The 14,404-nt window shown below is 44.9% G+C and overlaps 1 protein-coding gene across 1 annotated transcript; it reads left to right on the top strand.

The window, feature by feature from the left end:
* The first annotated feature begins 320 nt into the window (after positions 1–320).
* Positions 321–13,333, top strand: LOC147703105 (uncharacterized). The gene is made up of 2 exons (XM_086928880.1): positions 321–1,253; positions 12,899–13,333. Exons 1-2 carry the CDS (start codon positions 321–323, stop codon positions 13,331–13,333), a joined length of 1,368 nt encoding a protein of 455 aa, XP_086785006.1.
* Positions 13,334–14,404: the final 1,071 nt, after the last annotated feature.

Genomic DNA, 14,404 nt, shown 5'->3' with positions numbered 1-14,404 from the left:
TACAGAACGGATACTGATACACCGTTTTCTTGCCTTTTATTTCCCTGTTCCGGTAACTGACGGGCACCACGGAAATCGACGGAGACCTTCCTCGGCGGACACCCGACCGAGGACGGAGAACAGCCTCCACAGATTCAGGCATCAGGAAAGCAGCGAGGAGCCGTTCTCCCAGACTTGCACGAAGCACTAGACAGAAAAGTTCAGATTCACTGTATTCCAAAATAAAACCTAGAACTACTAGAATCAGCGTATTGCCTATCCTTCCCGCGCCTGCTACAGTGGTGGAGAATGCGGGCATAGGCACCATCTGCGGAGTCAAGATGGAGACAGTTGTAGAACAGTTAGTAAAGGGTCAAGGACGAATTGAGTGGGTGTTAGAACAACATCTAGTATCTGCACAAGCCGACAGAGAGATACTAAAGAAAGCCATTGAAGAGAAACAACCCTGGGCGGACCCAGTACAGAGGGGTGGGACAACAGAAAGAACCCTAACCCATGGAGCGCCGGCCGTATCTCTGCAAAAATATAGACAGGGAGAAGACCCCAACGCATTTCTATTAAATTTCGAGAGGGCAGCAAGGGCCTGTGGCTGGCCAGTCGCAAAATGGCCCTTCTTTTTGGCACCTCTCTTAGGCGGAGAAGCCCAGGCTGCTTACCAAGTAGCAAATCCAAGAGGAGACACCACCTATGTCGAAATCAAAAAAATAATCCTAGATCATTTGGGGTTAGATCCCGAGGCATATCGCCTAAAATTCAGAAAGGAGAGAGGATTTGTAGGTGAAAATCCCAAAACTTTATTCGTGAGATTAAAAATGGCGGCGGACAAATGGCTAACACCCACTACCAGCACGAAGGAAGAAATACTTGACCGAATATACTTGGAACAATTTCTTGAGGCTCTTCCCTACGCTACTCAAAAGTGGCTTCGCCAACATAACAATTTAACAACCACACAAGCAGTGGAGATGGCCTCATCATTTACCCGGGCTCAACCTAAAAATTTCCCGTTTGAGATGGAAAGGAAGGGAGTAGTACGACTTGAGAAACCGGTTGTACGAGGAAAAGATACCACCCGTCCCCGTACATGGAGGACTGAGAACACGGCCAATACAGGGCCGCAATGTTTCGACTGTGGTCAATGGGGACACATTGCCCGGATGTGTCCCAAGAAAAGGAATGAGGAAGAACCAATGGAGGTCGGGTACCTCCCCAGGGCTGTACTGTTTTCCGCAGAGATGGGAGGCTCTTTTAGAGTAAGTGTGAAAGTCAATGGTCATCTATTATCAGCTTTGTTAGATTCGGGCTGCCGACAGTCGGTAGTCCAAACTCCCTATGTCAGAACAGGGCAATATGTTTCCCAGGGGGTAGTAAACATCAAATGTGTTCATGGGGATATCCGGCCCTACCCCATTGCTGACATTGTAATTGAACAGACTGGGGAGCCCCCACAAACTGTAAGAGTAGGAGTAATGTCCAACCTACCCGAAGACCTAATAATTGGGACAGATAACCCTAGTTTCCTGAACATGTTTAAGGATAAACTAAAAACAGTGTGTCACACAGGGGAGGAGGGTAATACCCTAATAGAACGTCCGCTTAGACCTAGCCTCCAAGTTAGGAGGTTGACTAATAACGCGACGTCCCCCACTAAGGGTTCTGCGAAAGCAGCTGGTTATGACCTCTACAGTGCATATGATTATGTGGTTCCTGCCAAAGGGAAGTCCCTTGTAAAAACTGACCTACAAATTGCAGTCCCTCCCGGGTGCTATGGTAGAATTGCTCCACGATCAGGGCTAGCAGCAAAGCATTTTATTGACGTGGGGGCTGGTGTTATTGACGAGGATTATAGAGGTAACGTTGTAATCCTCCTGTTTAATTTTGGTACAGAAGCCTTCCAAGTGAGAAAAGGCGATAGAGTGGTGCAATTAATTTGTGAGTGTATAGCTGAGACTAGGCTGGAAGTACTCCGCCAGCTGGAAGACACAGAAAGAGGCTCTAATGGTTTTGGCTCTTCAGGTACACGTACACAGATAGTGAACTCGCTCCTGACACATGATCCTTGGGTTATGGATAGAAGCTTTAAATTTGCGCAAATCAGTGATCCCACTCTGTTCAACGCGTTGGAACAAGCACATCAGAGAGATGAAAACTCAAAAAATTTTCCGGGGTTTATTATCGATGATGACCTGTTGTATAGAATAGGTGGCGAGGGGCAACCCGCCCAACTATTGGTGCCTGTCTCATTCAGAGAGCAGGTCCTTTTCTTTGCTCACAGCCATCTCGTCGCCGGTCACTCTGGCGCCGAGAAAACAACCCAGAATATCCTCAGGCAATTTTTTTGGCCCGGTATTTATAAAGATACCGAATCTTACTGCAGGTCCTGTGAGATTTGCCAAAAGATGAATATGGTTAGACCACAGGCAGTCCCTTTGCAACCACTACCAGTCATTGGCAAACCTTTTGAGAGGGTTGGCATGGACCATATCGGACCGCTGCCTAAAACTAAAAAGGGGTTCCAACACATTTTAGTTGTTGTTGACTATGCCACACGGTTCCCCGAGGCTTTTCCATTGTCTGTGGCCAATTCCAGACAGGTCGGAGACAAAATGATTGAGTTGTTTAGTAGGGTTGGTTTTCCGAAGGAGATTTTGACCGACCAGGGCACGCCATTTGTGTCGAAGTTAATGAAGGAAATTTGTGACACGTTGAACGTCCACCAGATCCGTACCTCAGTTTACCATCCGCAGACGGACGGACTGGTGGAACGCTACAACCGGACTCTAAAATCCACCCTTCGTAAAATGATGGAGGTTAGTGGGGATGATTGGGATCGGATGTTACCTTTAGCACTATACGCCATTAGGGCTCAGAGACAGAGTAGTCTGGGCGTATCAGCCTTTGAAATGCTTTATGGCCGACAACCTCGCTCGTTGCTGGAAATGACCCGGGATGCCTGGATTAATGAACAGGCAGAGGAGGCGAAAACTACTCTTGAGTACGCCAGGGACCTGAAAGCTAAATTGGGTAAACTAAGGGAGTTGGCGTTGGACCATCTTGAGCTTAGTCAGCATAGACAGCAGACTAGTTACGATAAAGGGAAAAAATGGAGGCGCCTTAATATCGGGGACTGGGCTTTGGTTCTTCTTCCATCCTCATCCCATAAATTCAAAGCTGAGTGGATGGGTCCCTTTAAAGTGGTGGGGGTCATTGGGAGTACTAGTTATAAATTGCAGGTAACATCACGGAAGCAGCAGTCTTATCATATAAATTTGCTGAAAAAGTGGTTAGGTCCTCCTACTGCGGACATCCATGTGGCTACTACACCAGGTTTAGAGGGCTCAACTATTGACATGCTTGTTCATAATGAAGAACTGAAGGCCCAACAACAGGAAGAGCTGAGGGAGACTTTGGAACTTTATGGGGATGTTTTTTCCAACAGACCTGGAAGGACCTCCCTAGCGGAACATTGTATTGACACACCACCCAACAAAAAGGTTAGGATTAAACCTTACAGAGTCCCCGAAGCCAGAAGAGCGGCGATTAAAGCTGAAGTAGACGAAATGCTGCGATTGGGGGTGATTCGCCCATCGAAAAGCGATTGGTCTAGTCCCATTGTAATGGTCCCTAAACCCGATGGCAGTCAAAGGTTTTGCATGGACTTTCGGGCTCTTAATGACATTTCACTCTTCGACGCTGTAATGGCAGAGTTTTTGGCTCTATTTAGCAGTGATATAGATCTTAGTCTTGCTCACATCTAGGATAGGTATTCCTAGCTTGTGTTGGCCCTTTTAAGCCCTTTCTTCCAGACCTAGAAGAGGATAGCTGCTTAATATGATGATAGATCCCTTATTCTTGACTCTAACCTGTCTATTGCCTATTGGCTTTGACATACTAGACACATTGGTATGGTTTATGTAGGTATTCTGACAGAGCTAAGGGGTATTTCATCCCTTTCAGGCCTACAGGCCTAGAACTAGAGCGACTCCATCTTGAGGGAGCTGAGAGGCTTTTTAGAGTAAAGGTAAAGTTTATAGTTAAAGCTGTTGTTCGCTTGGAGAGAACCGGCTCAGGCTGGCCCTTATCGAAGGAATGTATTTTTCTCCACTCCGAAGACACAACTTCAGGCTGGCCAGCTGGGAATGTGTCCTTGGTACGGGGAGGTACAAGAATTTGGTGGGCGGCAGGTTACTGGCCGTAACTTTCCATGAAAGGACAAGCTTCCATATTAGCGAGCTACAGGAGAGGAGGAGTGGTCAGTTCAGCGTGGTGTTCATTCCAGCTTGTGTGCAGTTCAGTCTGGAGCTCAGAACAGCTTGGAGCTCAGAACAGCTGGGAGCTCAGTTCAGCTTGGAGCTCAGTTCAGCTTGGAGAGAGAGAGAGGATGTCTGCTGGAGCTGCAGAATAGAGTGCAGTTCTTGAATGGAGAAAGAAGGCAGACGATTGCTGAAGATGAGGAGAGAGAGAATAGAGTGCGGAGAGCATCAAAGAAGGCTGTCAGCTGGAGCAACTGAACCAGAGGCGTGGTGATGTGGTGAAGGAGGGAGAGACAGAGAGAGCCCTAATCCCACCAGAGGCAGAGAGAAATCTTCCTTCTAATAGGTGAGGTAGTCTGAACTAGTACACTTGCATCTTAATCTTGTCTTTATTCCCTAGGCTATTGTATGTCTAATCTTTTCCCTTTCAGCGGTGTGTTAAAGTATCCTGCTACCCCACAAATAAATTGTATGTCTAATCCTTTCCTTTCAGCGGGGTGTTAAAGTTACTGCTAGTTATAGAGACCCCATAGTTTTGTGTATGTGTACTTTATTATTGTTACAATAAATGACCCCATTTAATTAGTGAATTAGTGTGCATGAGTTTTTTTATGATAAAGCTATCTTAGCTTCTAGCCAGTTGCCGTTGAGCCACTGATGGATCAGAAGGGAGTAGGAGCGCTTAAATCAAGGAATAACTCAATCACATAGTGTGTATATCTTTGTCCCCATACAGTGAGGGTAATCCCCTTTCCTAGTAGTATTACTGTTTGAACAGATGCTACCCCTGATCAGGTAAGTAATAGTGAGGGAGAGAGGAGACCTGCAACTAAGGGACCAAGTTAGTACACCCTCCCATAATCCTGTAAACAGCGTCTTCTGTTCCAAAGCATAGGTAACCTTTTTCTCCTAGTCAGATGTTACAGCCAGAACAGATGCTGCCCCTGATCCGGTAAGTCTGAATAAATAGAGAGAACAGGGAGCCCTTGAGCTAGGGAATTGTTGACACTAAGTAATTCGGCTATCCCATAATATTATTGTAGTAGCAGACCCTTAGTGAAGAGACATATATCTGAAGGTGTTCATAGGAATGTGGTCATCGTTGATATACGCGTTAGTGAGAGCGCTGGGGTGGATGACCAGCGTGGATACCCACAGGATTGTGGCTTGTGTAAGTGAGAGCGTCAGGGGGGATACTGGCGTGTAGGTTTGCCGGATTGTAAACCGTTTGGAAAAGAGAGCATTGGGTTCTGCAGGCCCATGTGTAGACGCACCGGATTGTGTGTCATATCTGCCCTGGGGTAGATTAGTCTGGGTCTGAGTGGCCGCGAGACTATAAGTTATCCTTAGTAATCAGTGAGTATTCTTAGTATCCCTATAGATTTAGTGGTGTTTCTAATAATATGAGCTTGTATATTGCGAGTTCCCCATCTTCAGGTAGGTACCCAGGTGCCTGGATAGATGGTCCTGAGGAGGGAGGTGGTTACGTTCTGGCTGGGTTGGAGGGGCCCCCAGGGGCTGATCCCATCTAATCAGAAAACCCGACCATTACATCTGGCGTCTACGAACAGTTTACGAAGCCTGTGTGATCTGGCCATGTGCTTGGAGAGTTTCCCATGTGTTGTGGGGGAGTGCCCTGAGCGCCAGTTCCATCTGGCGTAGTTTGGCAGTTTATGTAGCCTGTGTGACCTATGGGCTTGAACAGTTGCAGCGTGAGGAGATTGCATTACATCATGGCATTTGGTTTATTCAGGGTGGAAGGAATGGTTTTCATCTTGGTGTTTAAACTGTCAGGGTTGAAGGATGGCATTACATGAGGAAGCCAGTTACATCTTTGTGGTGGTCCAATTGTATAAATGTGTGTAAAAAATGCTTTTAAATTGCCCATTAAATTGCTTGCTGCATCTGCTTATGCTGTGCAATGTGAAATGTGTTCATTGTTATATGATCTGTGAAGTTCTTTGCATATAGCTCCTTGTAAATATGGCTTGTGAATAGCGCCATGTTAATGTGGCTTGTGAGGTGCGTGTTCTTATGTTGATTTGCTGTGTTCCTTGTGCATTGCGCCTTGGATATGTTGTTTGTGAAGAGTTTGTCTTGTAAATATGGCTTGTGAATAGCGCCATGTGGTCATGGCTTGGACAGGGCATATTGTCATTACGTTAGGCAGGAGAGAGCTGGATCTCTCTCGGGTGCTTGGGGATAACGTTTTGAAAATGTGTGTACGTGTTATCTGTAAACGTGAAGAGATGTGCTCATGACTTTCCCATGTATCCATGGACATTGGGGAATGATTGTGCTTGAGCTGCCAAAGGGTTAATATCTTGAATTGTGATGGCAGTCTTTATTTTTAACATATGGTTTGATTTTGACTTTTATTGGTTTCTGGGTCTGCCTACGTGCTTTGGCAGCTTCTTGACGGAAAGGTAACATCTTGTGCTTTGAAATGCGTCTACGAATTTGTGTGGGTTTGCCTTGGAACTGATGACTTCATGTGTCTGACTCTTAGGGGTCGGTCGGTTATAAATCAACCAGTCGGATTGAGATAAGGGTTTGCACGGAGAGAGTAAATGTGCTTCTTAATATGCATCCACAGACGTGTGGAGAATTATTTTTGAATGCATGGTTTAAAATGTGTGAAATATTAGAAGATGGCCCAGTTGGTGTGCGCGCGCTACGGGGCTGTTTTCATTAATTATTTCTTTGAGGGTTTTCCATCTAGAAAGGAATGTGCTGGCCGATGTTTTGCAATGATCACAGGTTGAGAATAATCAATCTTGCCCAACAGTGCATGGTAACATGTGCTTTTAATTAGTGAAAGGCAAACGTGTGCTTTTAAAATAAATGTGTTCTCATTATTATTTTCCCAAATGCAAACTGAACCTTTTTTTTTCAAATGTGGATATTTTAATATGCTAATGTAAGTTAATCCACTCAGTTAGAAAATAAATGGCTGTTTGATAATATATGAATGTGGCCCTTTTATTAGGTTGAATTGAAAAGTTTGCGCTATAAATTACACTGTAATGCATAATTACATGTTGTCCCTGGTTGAACAAAATACAATGGTGAAATGTGTCTGCATTTTATGTTGTTTTACAATTATTTCTCTTTCAACAGCTGACAATATATATTTTTAATACCTTGCACGATAAATATGCTGCCTGATAGATATATGTGCAGAGAAATATTAAACCCAATAGTCCATGTTAATTCGTTTTTTTTAAAATGCAGACTGTATAATCTTGTGTGCAGAAGTAAGTTGCCCCTTTCTAAATAAGTGTCCATGTTTCAAATGTCTTGCCCTTCAGCTGAATTAGTTAGACAAAAGTCTTTTTAGAAAGTGGAGCTTTTAAGTAGCAGTACATTGTAACAGAATTGTTTTTTTTTTTTTAAAATGCTAGCTTTCGTTAGTTAGAAAATCAAGCCTGGGAACAGTTTCCAAAGGAATTTGTTTGTCGACCTTGGCAGACCAGCTGGTTTGTGAAGACAGGTTTTTTCCTCTGCAGGCTCCGAACATGGCCTGTTAATGATTGGCCATAATCCAATTTTGTTCTGCGGACGGAATGTTTATGTAAGGGTGGGGTGAACTCGCTCTTCCTGGCTGTCGATGCAGGCAGCTTCATTGCCTGCTGATAAGGGATTCTTGCAGACTCTTGGCCCTCGGAGTTAGTTAGATACAGTAGGCCTGGGCAGGCTTCCCTGATCAGGGAAAGGGAGGCTTGCAGCGCCCTGCTCCTGCTGTGAGATCATCACTTGGCAGTGATTCAAATTGCTTCACACTGTAGCCTGGCTCCTGCGTATTCTGAAGGGAGGGGCTGTCTCACAGAGGATTAGGGTATGATTAGACCATTCTGAATGTCCTTAAAAATTAGATTTTGAATGTTTTTAATTAATTAGGATATTTTCTTTTCAATAATGAAAGGCACTCGGGGTGCTTTTTAAATAGAAAATTTTATCATGCAAGATTAATGATACTTGTTTTCTTGTCCTAGGATTGCTGGGTTGTGGTGTTGGTGCGTGGGTCGGCCCCCCCCCCACTTCCTTTCTTATTTTAGTTTTTTACTTTCATGTTTTTATGTTAGTTTGTTATTTTTGGAAGATGGATCCAGACCAGACCAGACCGGAAGGGTGGTGGATGGCCGCATCGGAGGAAGTGTCCGGATACCGAAGATGCAGGGTGGTGACCTACACTGATGTCCCAAAATTGACATTGGACTTGAACAATCAGAGACAAGTTTTTTTTTTATTTGTGACAGAATCGCAAAAGGATTTGGTTATGTAATTCCTTGGCCTGCATTATTCCCATGTTTTTTCTTTGCAATCACTATGAGCAGGCCCCACTTTTAAAAAAAAAAAACATGTCACCTATTATAGTTTTCCTGTTTTCTTCAAGACAGTTTTTGCCAATGAAGGACTTTTTTTTTTTTTTGAATGGTGGTGCACACATGTGTTCCACAGTGTGAAGAAACTAGGTGTTATATATATACACCAGCTATCTTATAGACATGGGGTTGTCTTCATTTTTTTTCTGTTATTACAATTTCACCTTAATTGATCAAAGGGTGGTTACCCTAGACTTTAGGTTGTCCTGGGAGGTGTGTCTTTTAGCATGATTATGTATTAATGTTTGCCCAGACCTTGAGAACCATTTGTCATGTCTATTTCTCAGATTTCACCAAAATTTTTCCTTAAATTGACCATAGTAGGTAGGCCTCATTTAGGCCCATTGTTATTTTCATCCCACAAACAAGCCCCTACACCAATAGATTTTATGAGTCATCATTACCTTAAGTTGACCATAGTAGGTAGGCCTCATTTAGGCCCATTGTTGTTTTTATTACACATTCAAGCCCCTACACCAATAGATTTCATGTGTCATCATTAGCTTAAGTTGACCATAGTAGGTAGGCCTCATTTAGGCCCTTTGTTGTTTTTTCATTAGAAGTTGAAACACATTTAGTTCTTAAGTTGTCCGAAGTAGGTAGGCCCCATTTAGGCCCCTTGCTGTTTTCATTCAACACATAAGTCCCTACATCACTAGACTTCACCAGTTATCACTTGAAGTTGAGGCACATTTAGTTTGAGGATGCTTTGGTTAGTTTCTGTTGTTATCAGATCCAATCTCAGATATGTTTCGGCATTCGAATCAAGGGTGCTTTGATTTGTTTTCAGTTGGTTGTTAGATTTGTATTCCCTACAATTGAGTTTCAGGTAGATTTCCTTAAGTTGTCATTCTTTTTAGAGAGTTTTTTAGTTTTTGAATTGTTGATAGATTGTGTTGATGTTTGTTTATATGGATGTTGTTGTTTATAGATGTTCGCAAGATAAGGATCTAAGGGTGGAATGTAATGGCAGAGTTTTTGGCTCTATTTAGCAGTGATATAGATCTTAGTCTTGCTCACATCTAGGATAGGTATTCCTAGCTTGTGTTGGCCCTTTTAAGCCCTTTCTTCCAGACCTAGAAGAGGATAGCTGCTTAATATGATGATAGATCCCTTATTCTTGACTCTAACCTGTCTATTGCCTATTGGCTTTGACATACTAGACACATTGGTATGGTTTATGTAGGTATTCTGACAGAGCTAAGGGGTATTTCATCCCTTTCAGGCCTACAGGCCTAGAACTAGAGCGACTCCATCTTGAGGGAGCTGAGAGGCTTTTTAGAGTAAAGGTCAAGTTTATAGTTAAAGCTGTTGTTCGCTTGGAGAGAACCGGCTCAGGCTGGCCCTTATCGAAGGAATGTATTTTTCTCCACTCCGAAGACACAACTTCAGGCTGGCCAGCTGGGAACGTGTCCTTGGTACGGGGAGGTACAAGAATTTGGTGGGCGGCAGGTTACTGGCCGTAACTTTCCATGAAAGGACAAGCTTCCATATTAGCGAGCTACAGGAGAGGAGGAGTGGTCAGTTCAGCGTGGTGTTCATTCCAGCTTGTGTGCAGTTCAGCCTGGAGCTCAGAACAGCTTGGAGCTCAGAACAGCTGGGAGCTCAGTTCAGCTTGGAGCTCAGTTCAGCTTGGAGAGAGAGAGAGGATGTCTGCTGGAGCTGCAGAATAGAGTGCAGTTCTTGAATGGAGAAAGAAGGCAGACGATTGCTGAAGATCAGGAGAGAGAGAATAGAGTGCAGAGAGCATCAAAGAAGGCTGTCAGCTGGAGCAACTGAACCAGAGGCGTGGTGATGTGGTGAAGGAGGGAGAGACAGAGAGAGCCCTAATCCCACCAGAGGCAGAGAGAAATCTTCTTTCTAATAGGTGAGGTAGTCTGAACTAGTACACTTGCATCTTAATCTTGTCTTTATTCCCTAGGCTATTGTATGTCTAATCTTTTCCCTTTCAGCGGTGTGTTAAAGTATCCTGCTACCCCACAAATAAATTGTATGTCTAATCCTTTCCTTTCAGCGGGGTGTTAAAGTTACTGCTAGTTATAGAGACCCCATAGTTTTGTGTATGTGTACTTTATTATTGTTACAATAAATGACCCCATTTAATTAGTGAATTAGTGTCATTGAGTTTTTTTATGATAAAGCTATCTTAGCTTCTAGCCAGTTGCCGTTGAGCCACAGATGGATCAGAAGGGAGTAGGAGCGCTTAAATCAAGGAATAACTCAATCACATAGTGTGTATATCTTTGTCCCCATACAGTGAGGGTAATCCCCTTTCCTAGTAGTATTACTGTTTGAACAGATGCTACCCCTGATCAGGTAAGTAATAGTGAGGGAGAGAGGAGACCTGCAACTAAGGGACCAAGTTAGTACACCCTCCCATAATCCTGTAAACAGCGTCTTCTGTTCCAAAGCATAGGTAACCTTTTTCTCCTAGTCAGATGTTACAGCCAGAACAGATGCTGCCCCTGATCCGGTAAGTCTGAATAAATAGAGAGAACAGGGAGCCCTTGAGCTAGGGAATTGTTGACACTAAGTAATTCGGCTATCCCATAATATTATTGTAGTAGCAGACCCTTAGTGAAGAGACATATATCTGAAGGTGTTCATAGGAATGTGGTCGTCGTTGATATACAGCGTTAGTGAGAGCGCTGGGGTGGATGACCAGCGTGGATACCCACAGGATTGTGGCTTGTGTAAGTGAGAGCGTCAGGGGGGATACTGGCGTGTAGGTTTGCCGGATTGTAAACCGTTTGGAAAAGAGAGCATTGGGTTCTGCAGGCCCATGTGTAGACGCACCGGATTGTGTGTCATATCTGCCCTGGGGTAGATTAGTCTGGGTCTGAGTGGCCGCGAGACTATAAGTTATCCTTAGTAATCAGTGAGTATTATTAGTATCCCTATAGATTTAGTGGTGTTTCTAATAATATGAGCTTGTATATTGCGAGTTCCCCATCCTCAGGTAGGTACCCAGGTGCCTGGATAGATGGTCCTGAGGAGGGAGGTGGTTACGTTCTGGCTGGGTTGGAGGGGCCCCCAGGGGCTGATCCCATCTAATCAGAAAACCCGACCATTACAGACGCGTATCCCATCCCTAGAGTGGACGAGTTAATTGAGCGACTAGGACAGGCCAAATACATTTCTACCCTCGACTTAACAAAAGGGTATTGGCAGGTGCCTCTGCGACCCGAAGACATCAAAAAAACGGCATTCTCAACAGAGGAGGGTCATTTTGAGTTCACGGTCCTTCCATTTGGCCTTCATGGGGCGCCTGCTACATTTCAGCGCCTAATGAACACTGTTCTCGCGGGGTTGTCGGATTTTACATCGGCTTACCTGGATGACATTGTAATTTACAGTCCAGATTGGCAGTCTCATCTCCGACACCTGTCTGTGGTTTTGAAAGCGCTTAGGAAGGCTGGCCTCACTGTCAACGCTAAGATATGCAAACTAGCTTTCCATAAAGTTAAATACCTTGGATATGTCTTGGGACATGGCTTGATAGAACCTCAAATTGAGAAAGTTAGGGCCATTGCTGACACTCCATTCCCATCCACAAGACGGGAGTTGCGTTCCTTTTTGGGACTGGTGGGATACTACAGACGCTTTATCCCACAGTTTGCGGACATTGCAGCCCCTCTCACTGACGCTCTGAAAAACGCTGGGCGAGCATCTTCACCGGTTCGTCCCACCGTACCGATGCAGGAGTCATTTAGAGTTCTGAAGTCCGTGATTACCTCTACACCAGTTTTGGCTTCCCCTGATTTCACTCGCCCGTTCTCGTTACACACTGATGCTTCGGACTACGGGATTGGGGCAGTGCTCTCCCAAACTGGTCAGGATGGCCTCGATCACCCAATTTTATATGTCAGCCGGAAGTTGTTCCCTAGGGAGTTAAAATATGCAACTGTCGAAAAAGAATGCCTGGCAATTAAATGGGCCATTGAAAAACTGGCATATTACCTGGAAGGCCGGCGTTTTGAACTGTTCACAGATCACGCTTCCTTACTCTGGATGGCACGCAATAAAGCTAATAATGCGAGAGTTTTGCGGTGGTTCCTCTCACTGCAACCATACTCCTTTTCTATACATCACCGCAAAGGCTGTGAGAATGTTGGGGCGGACTTCCTATCCCGTCATCCACTCCCCGATCGTGAGTGTCCGGAGGGGGAGGTGTGTAACACAGCGGGGTCAGCACGAAGAAATGACTGTAAAGGATATGAAAGTAGACAAATGTTAAACAATACCTCTTCCTCTCCACAGAACGTTGAAACAGAGGTAGACACGCAATCCACACACTGGCCCTTTAATTCTGAATGGACTTCGGAATGGGAGGAGTCTCGTCAGGATACGGAAACCTCATATGCAGGAATGGACGAATCAAGGGTGTGCTTGTTCACCCAGAGCGAGGAAGGAGACGAGGAGGAAGACGGAAGCGGAGCGGAGCTAAGGAAGAACGTGTATACGGAGGACGAACGGAGAGACGAGAAAGAAGACGGAAGCGGAGCGGAGCGAAGGAAGACCGGGTCCGAGGAGAGACAGCAGAAGGACCGAGCGGAGGACGTTAAAGAAGGGACGCCAGGAGGCCATCGACACCACGAGCCGCCCAGCCATACACCCGGGGGAGGTGTATGGCTTAACCAGGTGCGTGACAAGATAAGGGGTTGGGTCACTCGTAAAACAGTAACGTCGGACTAAGCCCGGGATCCCTAACTCCATGGTGTTTTTCCCCTACCACGAGCACAAAACCCTTCACCTCGGCAGTTAGTCACAGAGTGTCTCACGTGTGTTTGGTCCCTCACTCCCCTCCCTGTAATCCGCAATACAGAACGGATACTGATACACCGTTTTCTTGCCTTTTATTTCCCTGTTCCGGTAACTGACGGGCACCACGGAAATCGACGGAGACCTTCCTCGGCGGACACCCGACCGAGGACGGAGAACAGCCTCCACAGATTCAGGCATCAGGAAAGCAGCGAGGAGCCGTTCTCCCAGACTTGTACGAAGCACTAGACAGAAAAGTTCAGATTCACTGTATTCCAAAATAAAACCTAGAACTACTAGAATCAGCGTATTGCCTATCCTTCCCGCGCCTGCTACAAAGACATCATTATTTTCATATCTGCTGCACTCATCTGAAAGTAACAAATGGATACCATTTGAGAGAGTTTGCAGAGGAAATCACATACTTGTAGAGGCGAAACGGGGGACAAAAGTTACCCAAACTTTTAGGTGAAAACTGTGGGATGGCATAAAACTATTATTAAGTGCCAAGAAATGAGTAAATGTCTATTGCGCACTATGTGAATGGTCCAAATGAATACAACTAAGTCACCTAAGCCCACATTGCATTACATATATTGTGCATTAGGCAGACGTTTTCCTCCTTCCTTTCCCTAAAGAGAGGCAGCACATCATGAGCAATTTCTGCTGTCTCTCCACCTAGATGTTTAGGTCACATTTATGTCTAACGTGATATGACTTTATATGGAGGGCTTTAAGCCTACATCACTTTGGTATCTCATTTCAGCTCTTATGTGACTTTGTGAGGAAAAGGCACCTGTCTGTGCTGCAGTACATCTGCTCACACCTGCTACCAGCCAAGACACTAAACTACTCAAACCATTAAAGGGATTTTCATCAGGTCATTACTGGCAAGGAACAGCTTTTTATTTACCCTTCAGACTACACCACACTCGTGGTTTTTTGTCATTAGCAAACTTCCTCTCATTAGAGTCACTGTGATTACCAGGGAGTGGAATATTCCAC

Source organism: Lissotriton vulgaris, chromosome 7, assembly GCF_964263255.1.
Source record: "Lissotriton vulgaris chromosome 7, aLisVul1.2, whole genome shotgun sequence".
Classification (NCBI taxonomy): Eukaryota; Metazoa; Chordata; class Amphibia; order Caudata; family Salamandridae; genus Lissotriton; species Lissotriton vulgaris.
The sequence above is the reverse complement of the archived record's forward strand: the minus strand, read 5'-3'. Positions and strand labels throughout refer to the sequence as shown.